The sequence below is a fragment of the Dermacentor andersoni genome, chromosome 7, assembly GCF_023375885.2.
Source record: "Dermacentor andersoni chromosome 7, qqDerAnde1_hic_scaffold, whole genome shotgun sequence".
Classification (NCBI taxonomy): Eukaryota; Metazoa; Arthropoda; class Arachnida; order Ixodida; family Ixodidae; genus Dermacentor; species Dermacentor andersoni.
Window position 1 is genome coordinate 60,824,994 of NC_092820.1, and position 26,181 is coordinate 60,851,174.

At 46.5% G+C, this 26,181-nt stretch overlaps 1 protein-coding gene across 1 annotated transcript in view; it reads left to right on the top strand.

The window, feature by feature from the left end:
• The first annotated feature begins 4,927 nt into the window (after positions 1–4,927).
• Positions 4,928–26,181, top strand: part of LOC126534408 (probable thiopurine S-methyltransferase) — a 49,457-nt gene continuing 28,203 nt past the window's right edge. The window contains exons 1-3 of the mRNA XM_050181692.3: positions 4,928–5,083; positions 5,506–5,598; positions 16,646–16,775. Of these exons, the coding sequence (XP_050037649.2) occupies positions 4,971–5,083; positions 5,506–5,598; positions 16,646–16,775 (336 nt within the window). The 5' untranslated portion in view covers positions 4,928–4,970. The remainder of the gene's footprint in view (positions 5,084–5,505; positions 5,599–16,645; positions 16,776–26,181) is intronic.

Genomic DNA, 26,181 nt, shown 5'->3' on the forward strand with positions numbered 1-26,181 from the left:
CGTTGAACAAATGACAAGAGAAAACCGATATATGAGCGCTCAAAAATTTCAGAGCTAAATATTTTTATAATGATCACGTGCTTGCAAAACAGTGTTACAAATAAAAACGCTAAATCAATACAAAGAGTTGTCGGGAAAGGAATGAAAATTACAGTTCATGGTAACATAAAAAGTGATGTATCACTTGCGCAAACTAACGTACATAGCGCTGGCCCTTGAAAGAAACAAAATTGAACCAACAACAACAACAAAAGAACGAAGAAGACGTGGCACATATGTGACAGGTATCATATGACATGACATATGTACAGATGAATATATTTGCTCTGATGAAAACTGCGGGTTCAGTAGTGGTCTGAGTTTATCATTACTCATTTGCCCGACACTGGTGTTAGGAAGCGAATTCCATAAACGAATCGCTCGTGGTAGAGCCGAGAAGTTAAATGCGTTAGTGTTGCTATAAATGCGACTGGGGCTTAAATCATCATAAAGTCGTCGTGATGTGCAAGACGCGCGTTGTAGTGGCAATTTGGATGGCTTTATTTGGTGAACATATGTATGGAGCAAGGAGAAGAGTGCTATGTCACGTCGGCTACTCAGTGATTGAAGGGAAAGGTCGAGTTTTATTTGAGTAATGCTTGACTCGTAGCTGTAATTTCGGGAAATCAATCGACCAGTTAGGTTTTGGATGGCTTCTAGAATGCGGATAAAGTATTCATGGTACCGAGACCATATAGGCGCCGTGAACTCAAGCTAGGGGCGTACAAATGACAGGAATGCTAATTTGCGGATGTTAGACGGGCAGGTATGCAAGTTGCGACGATTATACCCAAGAGATTTGGAAGCGTTTGAGCATATGGTTGTGATGTGAAAAGCCCAGGAAAGGTTCGGTGTAACATTTACGTCTAGATATTTATATACTGATGCCTGAGATAGTAGATTTGCATTTATATAATAGGTAAACCTATGAATTGATGTTTTTCGCGTGAATGTCGTTAGTTTGCCTTTAGATGAGTCAAGTTTCATTTGCCAGTCTTCACACCATTTGGTAGCGAGATGAAGGTCCTCTTGAAGAATGCGATGATCATCAAGGCTGCGAATTGGTCGATATAATAGACAATCATCGGCAAAAACACGCATGCAAAATGAGATGTTATTGGTCAGATCATTCAGGCTGCCCTTCGGATCAGCAGGCTGCCCTGCGGGGTACAAGAACTGACATATGAGAAGGGTGACGTAATATTATTAACGACTGTAGATTGCTGATGATTTGTTAGAAAGTTACGAATCCAGGAGAGCGTTAAGCAGTCTAATTAGAGAACGGATAACTTGGAAATTAAACGCCAATCAGCTACATGGTCGAAGGCTTTGGAGAAGTCGAGAAAAATGCAATCTGCCTGAAGACTACGGTCCATGTTAAAATTCAGGTCTGTAGTGAATTCTAGTAACTGCGTCTCACATGTCAAGCCTCTCCTAAACCCATGTTGGTTAATAAAGAAAAGATATTTGATTCCAGACCATATATGTGAGATGCTATATTCAAGCATGTTGCAGCAAATACTTGTCAATGATATTACGACAGTATTCTGGGGAATTCTTGCTGCCACTTTTTTAAATTATGGGGTTTTACGTGCCAAAACCACTTTCTGATTATGAGGCACGCCGTAGTGGGGGACTCCGGAAATTTCGACCACCTGGGGTTCTTTAACGTGCACCTAAATCTAAGCACACGGGTGTTTTCGCATTTCGCCCCCATCGAAATGCGGCCGCCGTGGCCGGGATTCGATCCCGCGACCTCGTGCTCAGCAGCCCAATTGCTGCCACTTTTGTGTACTGATATCACTTTTGCAATTTTCCAGTATAAGGGAAGCTGGCCTGATAACTGGCTGAAAATGAGACATAAATATTTGCTAGGTAGTGTGACTGTATTCTTTAAGATTTTTGAGTTAATATTATCGACACCCGAAGAAGTAGTCAGCTTGAGGTTATTTATGCGGCCTGTGATTGCATCCTCTGTTACATAGATGAATTGCATGTACTGGTAATCTGGATCAGTGACTTGCGGCAGATTTGAACGGTCTTCTATTATGAATATGGACAATAAAATGCATTAAATACGACTGGGCATTCCTTGTCACTGATTAGAGCTTGATTGCCATCACTTATTGAAATGTGATGCGAGCCACTATTAGGGGAAATTGGCTGCCAGAATGTTTTGGGGGTTGTTTTTAAGTAGTAAAGGTAGATCTTGAGAGTAGTATTTTTCTTTAGCCTCGCTTAAAGACGAGCAGTAGTCTTTCAAAAATCAGCTGTATTTATCCCATACCATGGGTGAGCTTGTACGCTTTGCAGTTGGGTATAGCCTTTTTTCTTGTTAGCCTTCGAAGGTACCTGGTGAACCAAGGGTTCACCAGGTGCCTTCGGCACCAGAATGACAGTATATCGCCTGTTATTCTGATTAGGGGGATATACGTTTCCTCTAAAGCACAAATCTTTTCTTTAAACAGAAGCCAGGTTTCGTCGACTGACCGAGTAGAAAACGAAGCTAAAAAGGTGCCAGAATGAAATGTCTCAAGTTTATTGCTAATATTGTCATAGTCGCCTCTGTAGTAATCACGGATGGTTTTATTTGAGACGCCTGTAAACTTGAAGAGGATCTTAAGGGTAAGTTGTAGCAGCTTGTAATCGCTGAAACCGTCTAAGCCAACGACTTCACCAACTGTTTCAGGGGCGTTAGTGAAAACTAAATCTAAAATGTTAGTGCCACGGGTGGGCTGAGTAATCATTTGGAATAAATTGAAATCTAACATTAAAGAAATGAACTCCATTTATGTATGGCAAAAGGATTATAGGTTATTCCAGTCGATCAAAGGCAAATTGAAGTTACCAATAAGATAGACGATATCAGCTCGACAGAGATCAAGAGCTTTAGAAATACTATTTCCTATCAGTAGCGTCCTATCAGTAGCGTGTTCCAGTGAGTTTCACATTCAGCTCATACCGTCTCATTACTATAATCTACATGAATATCTTCTGAGGTAACTGTTCTTTTGATACCACGGAGTACGCCACCATCTTTCTTTTCAGTGCGATCACACCTTATCATGTTATTTGTGCTATCATGTAGAAATATTTCATTATCTGCTATTTCATGGTGTAGCCATGTTTAAGTAAGAACAAGAATATCTGATTTGCGGTCATCAAGAAATGAGGCAACATCGTCGCGTTTAGGCAACAGACTTCGGATATTTGTGAAAGATATCGATAATGATGGTGCGATGATAGGCGGCTTTGAGTTTATGTGGTTCACATCATGTAGTGTGGTTTGTTGCTATTTCCCACAAGGAACAACAATTTTGCGAGCGCTATCAAAAATATAAATACCGTCCCCAATACGTAGTCGATCGGTTGATAACGTAAAAGTCTTAGCTTCTGTTTTGGCAAAAGCAGTTAGCTGCTTTCTTGCGTGCCCGGTAGCTGGCGAAAAATCTTCGCGAATTGAAAAGCCGCACCATTTTAGTTTGGGTGCAGAAGACAAGGTACGGCCTTTGTCTTTGAAAAGTGTCATTTTCGCAATAATAGGCCTCACCCTGCCTTCCGTAAACTTCCCTAATCAGTGCACCCTCTCAAACTGCGCAGTCGTGAATTCGGTGCCCAAGCTTTCGCAGCAAAATTGTGTCACTCTTTTTTCTGAAGCAGCCGAGTTTTCTTTATCCTCATCTGCTATTGCAAAGAAGAGCAGGTTGGATCGCCGCATATGGTTCACGGCATTTTCACATCTAGAAGATATTTTATACAGCTGATTGGAAACGTCACGCAATGTTTCCAAACATGTTCCAGAATCCCCAGCAGGTTGAGATGGCATAGATGCTTCCAGCGCTACTAGTTTTGTATTTATCAGTTTAATTTCGTTCGCTCGTTCCAAGTCAGTGCACAAAGCCTTCTCATTTTCTGCATGTTGGCGTACACTTTCCAAAACAGCTGCCTGTCCCTTTTGGAGGTTTTTACAATGGGCTTGCATAGCAGCTACGGCATCTTCAAGCTTATTTATTCGTTCCAAGGCAACAGTGAAGGCGTTGGCCTCAACCTTCGACATTAGACCGGGATTCTGCTCAACATCACCCGCGAGGACAAGTAACAGCTCAAACAAAGTATATTTTTTATAACAAAGTAATCGACCGCTTAAACGCGTGAGTCCAGTTTGTCTATATGTGATATACACAGAGTGGACTGTCTGTATCACATATACAGACAGTATATGTGATATAGACGTCTATATCACTCATATCATATAGACAGAAATATACGTGACAAAATCTGTAAATGAAGTTGGATGCGCGTTGATGTCATTCGTAACTGCTCTGCAACAGAGAACTGGAGGTTAAAAAGCGAAAATCGTGCATTATGCCTCGTGGCTCCGTTTGGTTTTTTTTTTTTTTATTCTGATTTCTTTGCAGCAACAGGACATTGGCTTCAACGCTTGCGTTCTTTGCAATGATCGACGAACACCTGTTTCTGTGGCACTGTAAATTGTTGAATGCCACAGTTATTTGTTCTTCTTTCGCTTTTGCGAAAAGCAAACGGGGCGGCAGAGTGTTAGTGGGCGATTTGTCGCGGCATACGGCGCCAACGTCAATAAAAAAAAAAAAAAACACACACACACACACGCAAAGTTTTCAAGAGTGCGTATAAACTTACTCTGGCGTCATGTGAAGCACCTAATTCAGCAGAAGTGAGCCAGTCAAGATTTTATTGTTCGTTATGGTTTAGGTTTTTTCTTTTGTTAGTCTAAGCTGCCGCCCTCCAATTCCAACGAACGCTTTAATACGCATGTAGCTGCAACCAGCGACCAGTACTCTTCAGCAAACGCATCACCGCGGTGTTGCTGGTCCTGCAGAACGGTAATCGTATTTGGGGTCGCGTAAAAGTTAGCGCAAGCGCACCCTCAAAGTCACGTCAAAGCGTTCCCAATGGCACCTGTCGGAGCCGCTGTGTACGGCGCCTGTGAACGGGACGGCAAAGACTACTGGCACTCTCAGTGGAAAGAAGGCGGCGCAACGTGGCAACAGCAAAGCGTGACAAAGTGAGCTTCGGCAGACAAGGCTGTCAATGGTCAACTTGCTGCGCTCGCTTCAAGTATCTTGTCCAGCTGGTTTCCTCGTCTCTTGGATGAGTAAACTGGTCTATAGCTCTCCCTTTGCGGTACCGCAAGGAGCCTTCGTGTTGGAAAATAGCCTTCAGGAAATTTCAGTTTACGATATCTGCGGGCAATCGACAAAACCTTGCCTTTCCTTAATACCTCGATGGTCACTGGAGACAGTAAAATCTGCCCATATTTATTTGAGTAATTGCCGAGAGGAGTTTGCTTCTCTGGCTGGCTTTTCTTTAAATCGTCAGCGTTGCGAATTCTTTGTATTGCAAACAATGATAAGTGTCGTTTACTGCTAGGTTTCGTCATCCCGATATATCATAAAGCTTCTTGGCTTCACGTTGTCTTTGCTGCAGGCTCCTCAAAGACAACAAGGATGTCGTACTCGCCGGAAAGACACAGGCGCAAGTTTTCCTCCCGCTCTGTGGAAAAGCGCACGAGCTCAAGTGGTGAGTTTAATTCAACGGTTTTGAAGGGAGACAATAAAAAGTGTAAACGATAAAAGGCATGCCAGTGTAACGCTTGCATCTATATGGCTTCGTGAAAGTCCTGGCTCCTTGTGAATAAGAAATCAACAGACAATATGTGCACGTTTTTTTCCCTTGATTTGAAGCTGTGGCGCCTGAAGATAACGCATTCTTAAAAACAATCAGTTTCACACTGCTCTGAACTGTCTTAGTTGAAAACAGAAATAAATAATGCAGACCCAGCACACTTGGTCGCACCTATGTGAAACGAAGCTTCAGCCAAGCAGGGAATTAAATGATCTTCAACTAACGGCAATGCAGGCAAATGTGTTTAGTTTCCTCCCTATATACCGTGTAATTGTTGTTTAATTTTCCTGTTTGTCGTCTACCAAAGTCACAACACTGTTCTCATGCAGCGTATATGTTTACGCACTACACAGATCACGAGCTATACCGGAAGGCTAACACCCAAATCAGGATGAGGCACAATGTCAGATACATAGGCAGCAATGTCCCACGGACATAAGCGATGTATCATGCCTGTCGAGTACAGAACGGCGATGATTGTGCGTGCACAGGAAACTACGACGTGCACCAAGCAACATTTGGGGATTCTGTACGTCTTGTGTCACAGTGAGACGAAGCCATTCTGCGGAATTGACCAAGAGTGGGCGTACGGCCAATGGCGCATACTGAATGGCTAAATCGAATAAAATCAAGGAAATCAAGCAATCATTTAGCGATGTCACGAAGCCTTGGGTTATGCAATGTCAGGACTGGGAAGTATCGAAGATACATGTAACTTAGGTACTATCTTAACATACTCTTTGGGCACCTTTGTAACATGATGCATTCAGGGAGACGCGTATCAGTATCTCCCTTTTCGATGCATTATACAGCAGTCATGAGTTTAGGCGCTTCGGGAGAGTTTTGTGGGAGAAGAGGAAGAAGGGCGAACTGTCCCTCGACGCACGGTGAAGTAGAAATGAAAAGAGAGATGCTGCGCTAGACCACTCGCGGAATTAGAAAGACAATCCAGAGAGGTAAAAGGTCAGTGGGTGGCGTGGCCTTGGAATAGCGTGAACGTCTGTCCAGCCGCGCTCTTGAGACAGCAGCGGCTGGCTCACAATGCAGGGTCCAGCGAAGGGACTCACCGGCAACGCACCGTACCACCGTCTCCGTTGAGTGCTGCGATGGTGCAGCGCAGTACCAGGGTAGGTTTCCGCTGCAGTTGCGGCCCCGTCCTGTGCTGCGGCGGCTACCCATTCGTCAGGCCCGTCCTCGAGTGCGTGCGAATAGCCCGCGTACGCACGCGAAGTGCCTCGAGCGGCAAGTCGCGCGTCAATTTCGCGCGTCTTCGCGGGCTTCTTTCACGCTCGGAAAAAACATGTTTATGTAGCGGGTACTGAGAAATAGAAAGCTCTATCGGGAGTTTTCCATGTTGCTCTACAATTTTCTCATTGCCACGTTTCATCTAAGTATAATATTAGAGAAGTAGATTAATTAAGTCTAATGATGTAATTAGGTGGAATGTAAAAAATAATATGAGTATCTCCAAGCGACGGCAAACAACATTAGCTTGCTTCTGAACAGCTACGTAGCATTAGCATATTTTTAAAGCTTGGTGCGTGATACTTGGGACACCCCGTATATATCCAGGCACACCCCAGGGTGATATCGAGTAGGTCATGGCCATGCACTTTGCATGGCTCAACCATGATGACACTACCACTGACATCATCGTTGGAGACTTCTATGTGGACATTTCAATATCAGATCAGAAATGGTTCACTCAATTCGTGCTATAAGAGCTTGGTTTCGAGTGCGACACCAATCCGAGTCACTCAACTCGTGGCGTCGTGGCTCTGCCATTCGCTGCGGTGATCGGCATGATGCCTCATTATAACATGAATTGAAAACACCTATAAAGATGCGCTCAAATTTCGCATTAAGGAGTATCGTAACCGTCGGCGAACATTTTTTCAATGTCCTTTTACTGTAATATACGTAATGTTCTTGATATTTGTGTCTTAATACCGTATGTCTAATAATGCGTACCGATGCATTAGCTCTGTACATAGTCACGTATATACGCTCACTATATCGTTATTTTTTATACATTTCAAATGACGTTTTTCTAACCAATATGAGACGCAGTATGTCAGTTCTCAGCGACAGCGTGCTGGACTTGGCGCGCTGTGCGAGCGCGTACACCCCGACTGCTACATCACGGTTGTCAAAGAAGTGAGTACATTTGCCCGGGTCGTACGCTCACGGAGACTGCCGTGACGCGCTGTCACCGTGCAGCTGCTAAAGCGAGTTTAACTAGGTCTTGTGCGGTCAAGGCCGGGACTCGATGGCGGGTTTGTTATAGCCGGCGCCACAATCTCCACCGAAGTCTCGAATTTTCGCTGTCGAACGTAATTAGCAATAATCACGAAACAAAAAGTTACCCCCCCCCCCCCCTTGCGTACATCTCATTTGAATTATCCCCAACTTCTTTGCGCGGCTTGTGGAGAGCAGGTGAGCGTGCTTTCTTCCTCCGTGCCTACGTTTGTGCCCGGCCTTTTAACTTGCTAACGAATGTTAATGTTATCACTCGGCGCGCCCACATGTATCGGAACATTCTCGATTGTTGTCGCCGATTCCATGTGTTGTCGCCCAACTCTGAATAATCAGCACGCGTAACTTGAGCAGTGTTCTACATTCAAGAACGCATGCGAGCACCAGCGATTAGGCAGGAATAAACGCCGAACCATGCATAAATGAACGACGACATCTGAGCTATACACCAGGGCCCGTATTCACAAAAAAAGTTCTTACTCGAAAAGCGTTCGTGCCAGCTAATAATCATGTAAGATATATTATTAGCGAAGGCGATGAGTCAATTAAAAGCTGCACTTACGAACGAAACGCTTTGTCAGTTCGGCCCCAGGGCCCATATTCACAAAAACCTTTTACGGTGAAAGCGTTCGGGCCTGCCAATAGTGATGCAGGACATATTATTAGCGAAGGCGATCAGCCAATCAAACACAGCACCTACGAACGAAAAGATTTGGGAATTGGGCCCCAGGGCCTCTTTTCACAGAAAGTTCTAATGGTAAAACGGTCGAGCCAGTCAATAGTGATACAGGACATATTATTAGCGAAGGCGATCAGCCAGTGAAAAACAGCCCTTTCGAACGAAAAACGTTTCGCATTCCACCCCAGATTTCGACGATCGATGCATGTGCTCGTCATTGTCGTTCTGCCCGAGTGTAAAGTGTTTTCTTGTGCAAAGGTTCGCCCAATGAAGAGTTAGCTTTGTGACTCGTCGTCGTGCCACAGTCTAATTCTACACGGTCACGAAAACGGAATATATACTATGTAGGTGTTGCATCCAGTACAAATTCATGGGAGACAGAAATCAGATGCATGGGGTGTGCGTAAAATGATTGGTGGAGACAGCTTTCAAAACAGAACGGCGGGCGATTGGCGACGCCAGTCTCGTCCATTTCCTTTCGTTCTTTGTCCGTGGATTCACTTTTGGCAACGCTGTCGATATGTGTGCAGCGGAAACAGATTTGCCTCTCTGCACTGAGCGCGTGGAATATCCTGGATATAACTATTATATGTATATGGGCAGCTTGATGGAATGAGCTGGTGAACATTCGTTGCAGGAAACACGGGGTCTAAGGGCACAAACTTTGGTCACCTCAAGGATACCGAGTTTCGCTTTGCGCATGAAACACTGGAATAAATTTCATGGAATTGGTGCACAGCAGCTGCTCCCTCACTTTGACGTTTCGCCGCCATCAGTGAGTCATGAATGAATGAGCTCTACAACAACAACAACAAATCATTTACGGCAGAACTTATTTTACGTTTAATGTAGACGTTAATGCGGTCAGAATTGAACCACTGTATCGACACACACACTGTATTGCCTCCGCCGAAACTCGTCGTGTATGAGGCGTGTATGCCACCGCGCTCCCCTCTGGCGCTCTCGGAGTGCTGCTGCTGCTGATGATGATTTATTGACATACCGTTTGAAACGGGGCGGTGACAAATAGTCACCTAGCCTGCTTGAGTTCATCAGGCATGCTATACATGTTTTTCATCCTACCATTTTTCTATACAACTCCTTATTCTTCTTTCTCGTCCTCAGACCTTCTCTGTCTATACTGTACCGATACCAATGCCTGTGAGAGATCGGGTCCTATCAATCTCTTTGTGCTTTTATTCAACCCATACTCTAAACGTCACTTGCTTATCTCGACTGCTGATTGGGTAATGCTTGTGCGCATGTTTGTGCGCAGGCGTACGTTACCTGCAGGTCTCAATGGTTGAATCTTAGCGCATCCAATTAGGATGTGCTTAGTGTTCTCGGGATTTTCGCTTCTTCATACACATGCCGAATTTTGATGCGAATATTTGTTCCGGTATGTTTTTTTTTTCTTTAGGCAACCTGCTAGAGCCTCGAATAGCAAGGCACTGCCCTTTGTGTTGTCGTACAGGTTTTCCCTTCTAATTTCTACCTTCTCATTGTTGTAAATTTCCATGGTCGCTTTTGTTTGCATGCTTCGCAGGCAATTCGCTGTCTGTTTCTCTCACTTTCTTTTTGATTACTCCTGGTTGTCTCTTCACAATTTCAAATACCCTGTAGTTTGTTGCCGACTTTCTAGACTTCCTCCTCCATTTTGTGTCCACGTTTTTCAGGTAAAGATACTTGTGCACTTTAGCCGATCATTTATTTTGATTCATATTCCTTAGCCTTTATTCAAAACTAATTTCGCTCCGCGCTTTGACTTCAAAAGAGGCCAATCCCATGTCACCGTGCATTGCCTCATTTGTGGTTTTACCGTGGGCTCCCAAAGTAAACTCGCCTACCGATCTTTGGTTAACTTCCAACCCTTACAAGGTTTCTGATTTTAAGCACAGAATGATATTTGCGACCGTTATCGCGGGCACCGTTACTCCTTTCCAGATTCCACGCACCAGCTCATATTTAGGGTGGCCCCAACGTGTTCAGTGCATCGTTATTGCTACATTCTGCTTCCCCTTTATTTTCAGATTATCTTCGTAGGTGCTTGAGTAAGTCTTTCCTTCATTTATGTATACGCCGATGTACTTATATTTATTGACTATCCGTGTGACTTCCTGTTCAATTTGCTGTTGAATTCGACCTCTGGACACGCTGCGCCATCTTTCGCCGCGATGTCTGCCAGTGGAGCGTGTGTGAATATATGCCGGGTGTTCAAAATTAAGCTTTATGGTTTTCTTAAAATTAGGCGCTGGGAGGCACGCAATGACCACCTAGGCAAATAAGTTATGGGGCCAGGGGGACACAAAGTGAGATGATAAGTATCGCTGTCAGCAGCCCAAATAGCTAAAATTGAATAATTAACGGTTTGTTGACTCCAGTAAGTGGGTATGTTTGTAGTGAAAAGTCAGAAGCAGTTGTGTTTCTACACAGTATGGGTTGAAAGAATTCTTCTAGCGTGTCTGTGCTCCGAGATATCCGACTCCGTATTTTAATTGTCGTTCGCATGATTACGCATGCAAGAGAGCATTGTCTGAATATATATTACGCGGATTAGACTCCGTCCAGTACCGGCTAAATCTTAAAGGCATTTTTTGTCATGGAAGAGCGGCACAAACTCAGTGACACATACCTAATGACCCAACTTGGCGTCAATGAATTTCATTAAAAAACTAACCTGCGCATGACATGACCTACCCAGCCCCATTTCTTTCTCTTAATGTCAATTAGAATGTTCGATATAGCCATTTGCTCTCTGATCCAAACCGCTCTCTTTCTGCCTCGTGACGTTATGTCTAGGATTCTTCGTTCCATCGGTCCTTGCCCGGTTCTTAAGTTATTCTCAATCTTCTTTGTTAGCCTCCAAGTTTCTGCCCCATATGTCAGTACCGGTAAAATGCACTAATTTTACACCTTCCTTTTCTATGATAATGGTAAGCGTCCAGTCAAGAGCTGACAATGTCTGCCATATTGGCTTCAACCCATTTTTATTTTTCTGCGAATTTCCTTATCATGGTCAGGGTCCTTTGTGATTAATTGATATAGGTAAACAATTGCGCTACAAATTGGTTCCATAAAAAAATCGTTGGTCATCGTCCCTCGTTTTCTTTCTGAAGACATCGGCAGCGGCACTAAAAACTCGCTCGAGGAGTAAAAATAGAGGTAAAGACAGGATGTTAGCCAGTTGCTCGATGTAGCGCTGAGGGGTGGTGCGGTATCTTAAGGCATATGGAGATTCTGCACGAGATTGTGGTTCCTCGGCATCTGGGTCCTCTATGAAGCGCTGCGCTTCGTTGTTGCTAGGACTTGGGTAAGAAGCTCCTGGTGGAGTAAATGAAAAGCTAAAAGATAGCGTACGTGGTTTCATGAGATTAACGTCCTAAGTAGCCTTCACTATCAAGAAATACCAGCAGCGGTTCAATGAGAAAACAGATACAGAGCCCGCGGTTTCACTGTTCTGAACATGCACATTTGTGAGGCTGCGGCCTTGCATATCTCGGGCGTTCTATTGTTTTCGCCATATTCAGGTTTTCAAAGGTGCGTCGCCTGTAATGTCGCGAGCCTAGTCATGGTCGCTGCGTCTTCGTCATTCAATATTTGTCTTCCTACTCTCGGGATGCCATGCTCGTCACGCACCGCCGTCATATGGTAGTCATGTATTCGATGTCACATCGCCATCGTGTTGTCGTACTGGTTCTTTATTCGTAGTCATTGCAGCTTCGTGAGCTGACTCACCATAGTTCAGGACAACATTCATTTGGGCTAGATGGTGCATACTTGAATAAGGAAGGAACAGCGCCAACTAAGACGATCACAAGAGGGGAGAACGACACAGGACAAGCACCAGTCCTGCGTCGTTCTCCCCTCTTGTGATCGTCTTAGTTGGCGCTGTTCCTTCCTTATTCAAATGACTCACCATGCCGTCGTCGTCATGCCTTCTACTCCAACCCAGCGTCCCAAGTTGACTAATAGCTTGGACCACTCGGTATGTGCTCGTGATCATGATGCCGTCGCAATCGTTGCACCGTCGCCATTTCAGATTTCTCGCCCGACAATCGTCATGCCACCATCGTCACCTCATCGTCGTCATACAGCCGTCGTGCAGTCGTTGTTACGTCACCGCCATGGGCATTGCATTGCCATCATTCTAGCTTCGTCGTCCGAATATCGTCATGCCATCGTCGTCACGCCATCAGCGTGACGACAGTGTTTAACATCTGTATTATTGGTCTTTCCGAGTGCTTGGCACGCGTCGAGGACGTCAAGCACACCGTGTACGCGGACAACATCACCATGTGGTGCTCCGGCGGCTGCGAGGGCCGAGTCGAAGAAGTCATGCAGGAGGCGATCGACGTGATCGAGGGCTATCTCCGCGCCGCCGGACTTCGATGCTCCCCCTCCAAGTTGGAGCTTCTTCTTTACAGAAAAGAGAAGGGAGGCAGCCCCAAAGATTGGAAGCCAGTCACCTAAAGCAGCATCAGTCTTCGCACTTGTGACGGGGGGGGGGGGGGGGGGGGGGGGCGCTATACCCAGGGTCGACGTTATTCGGGTCCTGGGCATGTTTCTCCAATTTAACGGCCCGAACGGGACGACTCTCGGCAAGATCATCGCGAAAACGGACAACGCTTTCCGCCTCGTTCGCAGAATCGCAAACCGGCGCCGAGGCATGAAGGAAAACAATCTCCTCAGGCTGATCAATACCTTCATACTATGTCACTTCACGTAAACGATTTCCATGCACAACTGGCTCAGAGCGGAGCGAGACAAGTTCAACGCTCTCATCCGCAAAGTAATCAAGAGGGCTCTCGGGCTACCCATCAGGACCAACACCGAAGATCTCCTCAAGCTGGGGGTACATAACACCGCCGAGGAGATTGCCGAAGCCCAAGAACGCGCGCAACTCACTTGCCTGACCATTACAGCGGCAGGTAAATGCATCCTCGAAGAGCTGGGTTACCACCCTGCGGTATTCCCGATGGTCAGTACCCCGATACCTAGGTGCCTTCGAGACAAGTTCGAAGTGGCCCCTGTGCCCCGAAACGTCCATCCCGTCCACAACGAGGGCAGACGCAACGCCAGAGCAATAGCCATCCTCAAACAGATCAAGCAACAAGTCATTAGAGCAAGCTTCGCCGACGCCGTAAAGTACAGCGATGGGAAGACCTTTGCCATCGTTGTGGTCGACTACAGTGGCAAGATTTCCAATACCGCCTCGATTCGCACTTCAGAACCCGGAGTCACCGAGAAAGCCGCCATCTCCGTCGCCCTGCTAGATGGTCGTGGCTCCGAGATCTATAGCTATTCCAAAACGGCAGTTAGGGCTTTTCAGAAGGGTTACATCGCCAAGCAAGCTGTTCGTCTTCTTAGCGGCTCGAGTCCATATGCTCTCACGCATCATTCGATTGACTGGTTTCCCGCCCACGTAGGGTCGGTCAAGGGTGCTCCCCCGAACCTCAATGAGTGTGCTCACGAGGCTGCGCGTGACCTAGCCGACCGCGCTTTCTCTGCGAGAAGCGCCGACTCCCCTCCTCCCTAATGCCACAGGGACGCTCCCGCTACTCACACAGAACTTATTAAATTCTTCCACATGTCTCGAATTGTCTTTCCAGCCCCTCACCCCAAGTTGAATAGGGCGCAAGCCGTCTCGCTTAGACTTCTAATGACCAGCACATATCCGTGTCTGTCCGTTCTCCACGAGGCTTACCCCGACGTATATCGCGACGACGCCTGCCCGTCCTGCGGGCAGACAGACCGCCACTCTAGCGCACATGCTAGGGGAGTGCGGGTCGACATACCCCAAGTTCATCAAGGAGGAGTGGGATTCGCTTCTGCGTAGCCCCGCTCTAGAGAAGCAAACCCTGGCTGTCCAGCGTGCCCGCGACCGGGCTAGACCTGCCGCTGCCGACGTGGGACTAGCCGGGTGCGCGACGAGTTCACGTCCTCGTGGGACCTGCAATAAAGTTTCTTCACTCACACACTCACAGCCTAGTGACCCAAACTATTAGACAACTCGGGTCACTGCGTAGGGGTAGAAGGCGTGAAGATGATGGATTGATTATAGTGATATTACGAAGGTGGAATGACGACGATGAAACGATCACGACGACGTCACGACCACATGCCTATTGGCCCGAGCAGGTAGACAGCTTGGACTACTGGGTAGGCGTAAGAGGCTCGATAGATAGATAGATAGATAGATAGATAGATAGATAGATAGATAGATAGATAGATAGATAGATAGATAGATAGATAGATAGATAGATAGATAGATAGATAGATAGATAGATAGATAGATAGATAGATAGATAGATAGATAGATAGATAGATAGATAGATAGATAGATAGATAGATAGATGAGAAGGAAAGAACTTTGTTCAGTAGAAAGTTCAAGGCTTTGTAGATGGCCGCTTGTTTGCGGCGACCTCATTCGCCCCGGCAATGGTTGCTTTTTGTTCTTTCTCTTCGGGAGAGCGTATTAGGGTTCCCAATGTAGCTTATGAGGGAGCTGGCAGAACCTCTCTGCATGGGGGAAGGCCCTCGCATTCCCAGAGTATGTGGCTTTGGTTTGTTCTAGTAACACAGCAACCTCACGAGAACGCATGCCACTGTCCTCCGCCGAATTTAAACTAACGCTCTTACCACTCCTCATCGGTTGGTGATCTTCACGAATGGAGAGGTTGACCCACTATACAAAAAAAAAAACTGCGATAAAAACGACTAGATAGAAACGGCTGCAGTAGGCAAAGAATATTAACCGCGTTAATAATATAAATCGGTACATACTCAGTGACCCAGCGTAAGAGAGGCTCACTGACATGCGGTAAATACCCATTGACCCAAGTTGGCATCAAAGAGGTTAACTGAAGAGCGGTACATAGAGAGCGTCACGTAGTTATTCACCCTAGTTCGCCCAACGGTTCGTTTTGAACATGCTTCCCTCAGCACTGCAGCCCGATGTTATACACATTACACCATGGACTATCCAGTGGCACAAGTTGGCGAGAAAACGCTTACGGACATAAAAGCATGTCGGAAAGTGCGCGAAGTACCCTAACAATGCTAATTGCAATAATAGGTATATTAAATTTTTTGAACAAAACTAGGCTTACTTCTCGTGAAAGCGGCTAATGGGTCAGAGACGGCTACCTGTTTGGGCCTGAAGGTAGCAGCCTTATGCCGTCATGTCAGGCGATGACATATATAGGGTATCCCAGCTTACATTAGCCAAGCTGTTAAATGAAAAACAATATTTCAAGAACACGGTGCAAGATACGATCTTGAAGTATATGGTGTGACGACCGAACACTCAGGCAGGCATTATTGCCCCTCTGCTCAGTGCTTTCGGGAATATTTTTATTGGAAATGGGCGCTCATTTTCATCGTATTCCTCTTGCCCTTGTCTGGATTCTTCACTATGAAGCTAGCAGCTAAGCCGGTGCCACATCTTCCTGCAATGACACAGGGACACCAGGACTCGAGAGTACATTCAGTGGCAGGAATGATGGTAAACATGTGGCGCATATTCTATTAGCCAATTTTAGCACTGATCGCCAGCTGCTGCACCCATATAGATGCGAAAGGGGCTCTTGTTCATCTCACCTATTTACGATAACCTCCCATGCGGATTTATTGGGTTACAGGGCGAGATCAACATAGCGGCGACCTCTCAAACTGGGTGTGCACTTAGGCCTCGCTTGCAGGGTATAACATAAGGGCTTGGCACACGTGGATGCTAAACTACCACAAGTAATCGCGCATGCAAAAAACTGGAATATTGCAGTCAATCAACACCTCATTTAGGAATGTATTACGTAGTTTCCCTCCTGTTTTCTTCCCTTCGCGTTCATCGCTCAGGTTTCTTAACTACGCTTAACGCTTAGCTCAAAATATGTTCTTCCGACGAAGAGGCACCTCCCTCTTGCAGAACCCGTTCTTTGTTCCCTGCATGTGCGGAAGGTGTACCCTCGCTGCTATTTCTTCTCAGAGCCGCCACCACCGCATGCGCAGGTTCCTGGACCTGGGCCACAGCGTTGTTGGAGTGGAGTTCATCGAAGATTGCGTGAGGGAGTATTTCGCTGAGAACGGCCTTGAACTCCAAGAGGCAATTTGCACCGTCATCGGCTGCAAGGTCTTTCAGGTATGCACGTGCAGGGCAGCGCTGTTTCGTAGTCATTTTGCTTTCCTTGTTGAGCCATCCACTGCAGCTGTGTCGCGTAAATTTTCGAGGCGACAGTGATATTTTTGCCAGCAGGCAAGCTCTTTTCTATGTTTAAACCTCTGTGCCCTAGAAACTTCCAATAGTCTACTTTTCAGCTTTTGAGAGCAAATAAATATTTGCTACAGATGTAAACTTTAAAGAATACCTTGCATGTTATGGGCAATTATCTGCTATTATTAATAGTAGGGTATACTATGCAAGGTCATTATTGTCATCGAAGAACAGGTGGCGAGTTCCTTAACTACGATTCTGCGAGGCTTTTCTTTCGAGGAAGCCTTTGTGGCAGGTACTACAATTGGGTATATGTCTTATCTTCACTTAGCTAAATACTTCTCTCTACCTTGCGGGTTTGCGCAGAACTATTACGTCAAACTCTTGCCTTTGATTCGAGTTGTTAACAAATTCGAGTTCGCCCTGTTATCTGTTGGCCACCTGGTTAGTTCAGATGTTATAGCGGCTGCCCCGGAAAGGCGGTGGTCCCGGGTTCGTGTCTCGGACCAGGACGAATTTTTCTTCAACTGCGAGGCATTTCTTTCGAGGAACCCGCATTGGTTTCTTTTGTAGCAATTGCTACGATTGGGTGGATGTCTCATTTTCTCCTTAATTAAGTACCTCGCTCTACCTTGCGGGTTTCCGCAGAACTATTACGTTAAAGAAAACGTGTGTCGGACTAGACAGTGTGAAGACGCTGGTCCGCTGCAGGTTAAAGTAGCCGAACCATAAAGCAAATGCTCCACGGGATCTCCCAGCGATCGGTGACTATGAGCACCAACGCTCCTTTTTGCTCCTAATCGCTTGAAAAGTGTTTGCTGAAATCAAGTATTGTTGGATGATTCGGATTAACAGCAGACATTCGGAGACACCGCTTCTTGTATTCATCCTTCTGCCGAAGTGTCCGATTATCATCGGTAATCAGTGTTCTTCGGCATTACCAATCGCTGGCTAATTTGGAATAAATTCCTGAGGTGAACTCGAACAGAAAGGCATTACATTATTTTATTTGTCATAATTTATTCGAAGAATAAATCACGCTTACAAAAAAGCAAGAAAGGTAGTGCCATGGATAGTTCAGTTGAGAATAATTAAGGAAATACCACGAGTGCTCAATTGGGATGAAGCGGGAACAACACTAAGTAGCAAATAAACTTCATTGTGATAAAGAAGCAAGTAAATTTTGTACAAATTTCCAGTGTAGACGGAATTTCCATCAGAGCTACACTAGCGAAAAATAACTTGGTAAGTGCTGTAGGACAGTGTTAAATTATTTGCCAGTTGCCAAGGACTTTTCGAGGAACCTTCACACTGTGTCCCTATTTTTAGAGTATTTGTCAAAATGATCCAAACGAACCTGCTGCAACCTTCTCCGATTCCAACATACTGGAAGACCAGCGCCTTCACAGCTGGGCAGTTGCTTGTTTCCGTATCATTCATATCGTCAATTCCCGTTTAATCGGGTTAGTTAAATGAGATTAAGCAGCCCAAGCCCAAATGTTGCTCGCTATCTTGTTTAGATAATCTATTCACCAATCAAACATTTTAGACAGCGGTAGCTTGCTTTTTCTTCTAATGGATTTATGTTGAGTACAGTAAAACTCAACTTTTGATAAGTTTTATTATGCAGAGCTCGAATCTCGCTTACCGTTCTACGTCAGCTGACAAGACAGGCTGGTCCTAAATTTCAGAACAGATTTCGTCTGTACCCCGTAGGGTCTTCTGCATCAGCAACCGTTTGATGTGTTGCGACACCATCTACCCGAGCACATGGGGGCTGGACCCTCTGGTGCCTAGCTGTGCGCAGCTTACCGTCCCCGGTGAAAAGTGGATCCTGAGGGTTGAGCCGACGCTGGGTGTTTGGACTTTTATGGCCCCTCGGCGGATGCAACACAGACATTTGGCCTGGGCTTCACGTAGACGGCACCTCCAGACTGACCAACCTGGAGGGCCTCATCCTGCACTCATCCCCAATCTTCGTCTTTCTGTCTAACGTTCCATCCCTCTCGTCTTCCTTACGCTACCAATTTTCCAGGCAGCAAAGGTTAACTCTGTGTAGATAGCCAACCTTGGGTATACCATATATGGTAATAGTAGTGTTGTACAGCTTACGTATGCAGGACCTGTCCTTTCCAGGTCCTGAAGGGTCCCTCTGTTGGGCTCCATGGTGAGTGACTCGCGTTGCTGCCAAACATTCACCTTTATATATGGCAAGTTCAGCCCCCCCACTCTTGGATCGCCCTCCTAAACGAAGTCGCACCGAAGTTTTCAAGTTTTCTGGCCAACATATTGACAATTTTCCACGATCTCATGTACTGCGTTCTGAGAAAACAGAAAAGGCAGCGAGAATGATCTCACATATTCTGGTTGCAAAAACACGGACTGAAGCTTTTGGTCCAGGTCATAAAGTCTCTAAGTTGTCAAGCGCTGATCTCCTTCTGGAACTCCGCGACAAGATGCAACACGAAAAACTGTTTAATCTAATGTCATTCGAGGATCTCCTAGGGACAGTGACCCCGTACCGCACTATTAATATCACCCATGGAGTCGTTTCCCAAGCTGATCTTATGGAGCTGACTGAGGCTGAACTACTAGAGTGATCACAATGTGATGGATGCCAAGCGATCTAATATGAGGCGTGATAGGAAAGAGATCGAAACAAAGCGTTTCATTCTAACTTCCGGATCAGATATGCTGCCTGAGACCATTGAGACATGGTATATAAAGATCCAGGTCAGACCGTCGCGCCCAATCCTCTCCGATGCTTTAACTGCCAAAAATTTGCCCACAGCTCACAGAACTGCCGAGGCCTCTAGACTTGTGGTAAATGTAGTACAAGTACCAAAGAACAACAATCTCACAATTGCGAGAATGCCCCACAGCGCGTGAACTGCAACCGGGAGCACACCGCATACTTGCGGTGGTGCCCATCCTGGAAAAGGGAAAAAGAAATAGTAACAATCAAAGTGAAGGAAAACATATCATCAGAGAAGCACGCAGGTGGGTAGCATACCTGCCAAAGAACCGCTTTGCCAAATTGGCACGTCGAGCGGAAGCCGCTTGATAATTTGAAAGTAGCGACACCCTCCCCCACCCCTACCCCTACAGCGCTTTCCTCCTCAATTCTCCTCGCGCGCCAGCGGCGCTGCGCACGGCACTATCTTTCTTCTCGGCTTCCGAGGACGGGTCGCAGTATTCGATGGATCCAATGATTTCGGACTGGTTTTACGCCCCAGTAGTGTATAAAATTGCATCGAGAATGCTGAAGGTAACGTTGATGAGGAGGTTGGTTTCTTCTTAAAGCTAACAATTGACGATGTGCGAGATGAGTCCCAGCAAAATATTCAGTATACTGAGGACACGCCCACTTTTATGCAATGTACAAATTGTCGCAGCAAAAACGCTGATGAGCCGACCGTAGGAATGAAAAAAAAATGAAGCATTAGGGGATGCTTTGATACGTGCGATAAGAAAGGCGCCTTGCCTTGCAAACAACACTGTTCTTTGTCGCAACTAATTTTCTTCGGCCAATGTTATGCAGCCACTGCTTCTTGCGCAAGCCTTCACACTTTCCTTGTGGTATCATAAAAACTGAATAACCATCTTCAGACTCCTTGCTGCAGTTATATGAGCTACAGCACGGCATAACGCTAGCACACCACAGGAAACACAGCGTGCAAAATTCGCTGCACCGAGCCAGCCCCGAGCTTAGGAGAAAAATGGCGCTAACAAAAAAGAAAAACAAGCAAAACGCAAGATGCTCTCGTTTCCAGGGGCAATGGCAAGGAGACCAATCGTTGTGCAGAAAAACAGCGGCAAAACTGGTTCCCGTGGAGGAACGCGCTAGGGGCGAGGAGGTCACGCGGCGGCGGCGGCAGAGTTCCAAGAGTGGCGGTACTTTCGAATTATCAAGGAATTTTAGTCGGGGAAGCACCACAACGGCCCCGGGCGGCTGTGCGGCATACGCACAATGAGCTAGCAGTGACACCACCGCACCCGCTCCTCTTGGTGGTAAAGCCCCCCTATGTTTGAATGTAGCGCATCCTTTGAACATTTCCACGCCCGCGAGCGCATTTCTGCGACTGGCGCCCTCCGCCACCTGTCTCACCTTTCCCATTGGACTACCTTTGTCAAGTGCTTTGTCAAGTGTCAAGCTTTTTACGCTAGCGTGCGTCAAAGACAATGTGGAACGAATAAACATCTGGATGCACCAGATTGGTCGCGCGAACTTCAATGGGCCGCCTTCAGCGCGCCCTTGTTCAGTACGAGGTTTCTAAATAATGCCATGTATCCGAAGTACTTATTTCCAAGTTTTACACCGCGCAATTTTACCGCGGATGCCGTGGGCCCCTTCGTTGCGCACCATGCCGACGTAGTTTTGCTTCCTTAAGCAATAGTCCTCACGTATCTTTTATGTAATGAAACCGTAGGGATAATTAAAGACTAAAATTTGACTTTCTTAAACTCATGTGTTTAGACGTGGAAACACATGGAATGTGCATGAAACTCTTAGAATACTGAAGACTTGCACGCGATGATACTTTGGGAAACAAATGATGGTTCAGCTTTGAAAATTCTGTAAGAAACGCTGATCATTGGATTAAAATTTAAGATCTCATTACTGAGTTTCTTTTTTCATTATTGTTGCTTCCAGACAAATAGATTTCGAGGCATATAATGTTTAATTTCTGTAGGAGTTTTTTGTATTTTGTTAAATACTTAAAATCATTTATTGGACGACCAATTGAGCCTTTAATTACTTCGCGAGAGTTCTTTGTGGATCGCATTAGTGCAGTAATGGAGTGTTATTCGCTTATCTAGTCAGTGAAGATAATTTCAGCATCCGCAAACTCAACGCTAAGGTCTTCGAAACAACACTCCAATTCTGGGAAAATAATCGCCTGGTAGAAATTAATGCACAAAGTTGTTGAGACAAAGTTAGTGTAAATCACGGTCCGGCCCTGACACGTGAGCCTCATCTGTGATCTGGCTAGTCAAAAGAGGAAGCCCGTTTTATTATGGGGATAAACGAAATGAATAATTAAATAACTAAATAATGTAGCACCTGGGTGCAAGCGTAGGTGAACACCACCGAATGCTCAAAGCCAGAGAGCACAGCTAGTGCCAAGCTAATAAAGTTTATTGTAAGGCTCTCGGCGAAGCCATCTTGCCCGAATAGCTTATGTGGCTTTAGTCACCGCTTCCGTTCGCCTTAACAGCGCAGCTGTATACCTGAGCAGGCACAGTCGACGGTACTCAAAAAAGGAATTCGAGCTTCTATTTCTTACGAACACTTTGAGTCAGGCGTGCTTCATAGCTACTTGCAACGATTGGCCAGCCGCACTCAGCGAAGCCCACACTAAGAGAGGTGAACGTGTGCGCCCACGCTATTCCTGTCGTGACTCGGAAGCATAGATTTTTTTTACATTTGAAACTTAAAATTTAACTCGTACCGCTCTTTCTTTTTCCCAGGAAGGAAAAAGTGGAGAAGGAAAGGCAGGGAGGTTAACCAGTTTAGCGTAACCGGCTTGCTACCCTACACATGGGAGAGGGATGGGGGCGATGAAAGATGGGGAAGGGAGAGAGAGAGAGAGCACATAGCACAGCGCACACACATCGTCCGTTAGAGTCCATCAATCTGGCATTGTACGTGATATCATTGTCACAGCCGCTTGTCCAATCCCGTCTCTTTCAAAAACCGAAGTAGTCCCTTCGTCGCCTTCACCTGCGATGTCTTCTGTCGGCGGCATGTGAAAATCGTGTCGAGGGACAATGGTCTAGTGTCAAGGTGCGCGAGAACGGATGCCAGGGACTGTCGCTGAACATTATATTCAGGACAGTCGCACAGAATGTGTTTCAGCGTCTCCTCGCAAAGACAGGCATTGCAGAGAGCGTTGTCGGCCATTCCAATGCGGAATGAGTAAGATTTCGTGAAAGCCACCCCTAACCATAAGCGATAAAGCAGAGTCGCCTCGCTTCGGCGGAGTCCAGTTGGCATATAGAGATGCATCAAAGAGGGCAGGTGGTATTGACGGTTGCTCTGGTTGGTCTGGCTGTTTGGTGTGCACCATAAAGAGAGTGTGATCTCCTGTGCAAGCACTCGAAGTCTGCTAGCTGCGTCGGATCGTGAAAGCGGTATGGCCTCTTCTTGTGCGTCTTCAAGAGCTGCCCGAGCGGCATTATCGGCGTCTTCGTTTCCAGTTACGCCGCAGTGATTTGGCAGCCACTGAAACGTCACGTGGTGTCCTTTCTCCTGTGATGTATGGAGTAGGCATCTAATATCGAATACGAGCTGTTCGAATGGCCCGCGACGCAGAGCTGATAGTACAGATTGTAGGGCTGCCTTTGAGTCGCTGAAGATGGACCATTGTCGAGGTGGCTCCCGACTGACGAAACAGAGTGCAGCGCGAAGAGCAGCTAGTTCAGCAGATGTCGAGGTAGTCGGGTGGTCAGTCCTAAAGCTGATGGTAATAGCTTTTGCTGGGACAACCACAGCACCGGACGAACAATGGATGTTTGTGGAACCATCAGTATAAATGTGTTCACTGTCCGCGTACCTCTCGTGCAGAAGAAGCAGAGACAGTTGTTTGAGGACAGGCGACGACAGTTCAGACTTTTTTCCGATTCCTGGTACACTGAGATGTACTGTGGGGCTGAGAAGACACCAAGGGGGTATCGATGGTTTAGATGCAGCGGTGAAGCCAGAGGGAAGTTTGTCGTTGTACTTGTTGATAGTTTTAGAGAATGATGATTGGTGCCTGTCTGAAGGTAGTGCTGCAAGGTGGTGATAGGGGGCACGTGCAAAATGTCTGATGTGCGTTCTCAGGGCTTCCACCGTAATGTGAGTTCGCATTGGATGGTCCCGAGCAATCGCAAGAGTCGCCTCTGTTGACGTACATCTGGGCAAACCAAGGCAGACTCTGAGTGCTTGAGCTTGTACTGCCTGCAGAACACGAATATTTGTCTTGCAGGTGTTGTTCAGTACAGGTAGACTGTATCTTAAAAAACCGAGAAAGAGAGCTCTGTAGAGTTTAAGCATTGCGTCTACTGACATCCCCCACGTCTTCCCTGTCAAGTATTTGAACAACTGGGAAGTAGCTGTCAGGCGCCGTTTCATGTAGGCCACGTGTGGGCTCCAACAGAGGTCTCGGTCAATAATGACGCCAAGGAATCTGTGGTTTCGGACATAGGAAATGGTCCGCCCATTGATTGAGATGACATAAGGCGTCATCGGTTTCCGAGTAAATGCTACTAGTGCGCATTTTTCTGGTGAAATGCTGAGACCCTGTTTACACAAGTAGTTCGCTGTCAAAGTGGCCGCTCTTTGAAGTCGCGCACGTATCTGAGGACGTGTGACTGCCGAAGTCCAGTCACAGATGTCGTCAGCGTATATTGAAATCTTGATGGTAGTTGGCAAGTATTCAGCAAGTCCAACAAGAGCGAGGTTGAATAGCGTCGGGCTGAGAGCACCGCCTTGAGGAACGCCCCTGCTGGTATAGCGTCGCGTAGTTGGGCCATCGTCAGTTAACACATAGAATGATCTTGCAGACAGGTAACTTGCAATCCACAAAATAACTCGACCACCTAGGCCAACCGTCGCAAGAGCGTCGAGAATGGCCTCATGTAATACGTTATCGTATGCCCCTTTCACATCTAAGAATAAAGCTGCAGATAAACGCTTACGGGACCTTTCGTGCTGGACATATGAAACGAGATCAACTACACTGTCGATGGAAGAGCGATCACGTCGGAAACCAGCCATGGAAAGCGGATAAATCTTGTAAAATTCAAGGTACCATTCCAGGCGGCCAAGGATCATCCGTTCCATTATCTTTCCTACACAGCTGGCCAGTGCTATTGGGCGGTAAGAGGTGAGTTCTAATGGGGATTTGCCCTGCTTTAAGAGTGGCACCAGGCGGCTTACTTTCCATTCGTCAGGAACATTTCCCTCCTGCCATGAGGAGTTGTAAAGGCTCAACAATTCTATCCGTGCGGACTCTCCGAGATAGCACAAGGCCCGGTATGATATACCATCTGGACCCGGAGATGATGAGCGCCTGCAGAGAGCTAGTGCCGCTTCGAGCTCCTCCATTGTAAAAGGAAGGTCCATGCGGCAATCACGGGAATGGGGGACGTCAGCTCGGGCTGGAGGATCTGGACGAGTCGCTTGGTCTGCGATCCGCGCACAAAAGTCTTCTGCGACATCGATGTCTTGCCGCCCTTGGAAAAGCGCTAGCGCCTTGAATGGAAAACGCCGTTCCGGAAGGCAACGCAGACCTTGCACCGTTTTCCAAATGTGAGACAGTGGCCTGGCGGGGTCGAGTGTCTGGCAAAACGTTGCCCACCGTTCCGACGCTAATCTATCCATACGACGCTGAATCTTCTTTTGCATCCTCCTGGCTGCCCTAAGGTCATGGATTGTTTTTGTACGTCGATATCGACGTTCCGCCCGGCGACGAAGCGCTCGCAGTCGCTCTAATTCTATGTCGAAGTCATTTCGCGTGGAAGAGATCGTCATCATGCGAGTGGCGTTTTGCATCGTCATTTTAATCGTTTGCTCTAACCGAGAGGGTAGGCCCTCGCGGCAGGCATCTTCCATCTCAGATTTGAAGTTGGCCCATTGAATCGTCCGAATGGTATTCCGTGAGCCTGATGTAGACGACAAGCCTTTGATGTTCAGATAGGTGGGAATGTGGTCACTCCCATGTGTCTCAATGTCTGGAAACCACTTCACACATCTGGCGAGAGAGTTGGAGACGAAAGCAAGGTCGAGGCAGCTGCCGTATGTCACGCCTCGAAGAAAGGTGGGGCTACCATTGTTCAGGAGAGTAAGGCCATAGTTGTGGGCGATACTTGCTAATCTTCGTCCTCTTGCATTTGTCCTTGTACTTCCCCATGCTGGATGGTGTGCATTGAAATCTCCTATGATGACCCATGGGGCGGGACAAACACTCAAGATATCCGCAAATCTTTTGGTATCGAAATTGCTGGAAGGCGATATATACACGCCTATGAGAGTAAACAAGAGTTTGTTCTTTTTAACTGTGATGCATATATATTGATTGTCGTCGTGGGGCGCAATTGGTTGCAAAACATAGGTGAGTTCACGACGAACAAAAACGACGATTTTGCTGCATGCACCGTTTGTTGATGAGATGATAAACTCGTATCCTGACAGTCTTATTGGTTTCGACAAGTTGGGCTCACAAATGACGATGAGTGGAAACACATTGGTGTAGACAAACTGACGAAAATCTGAAATTCGTGATTTTAGCCCTCTGGCGTTCCACTGGATGACGGACGCTGCTTTGACTTCTTTCCGGAAGGATGGGGT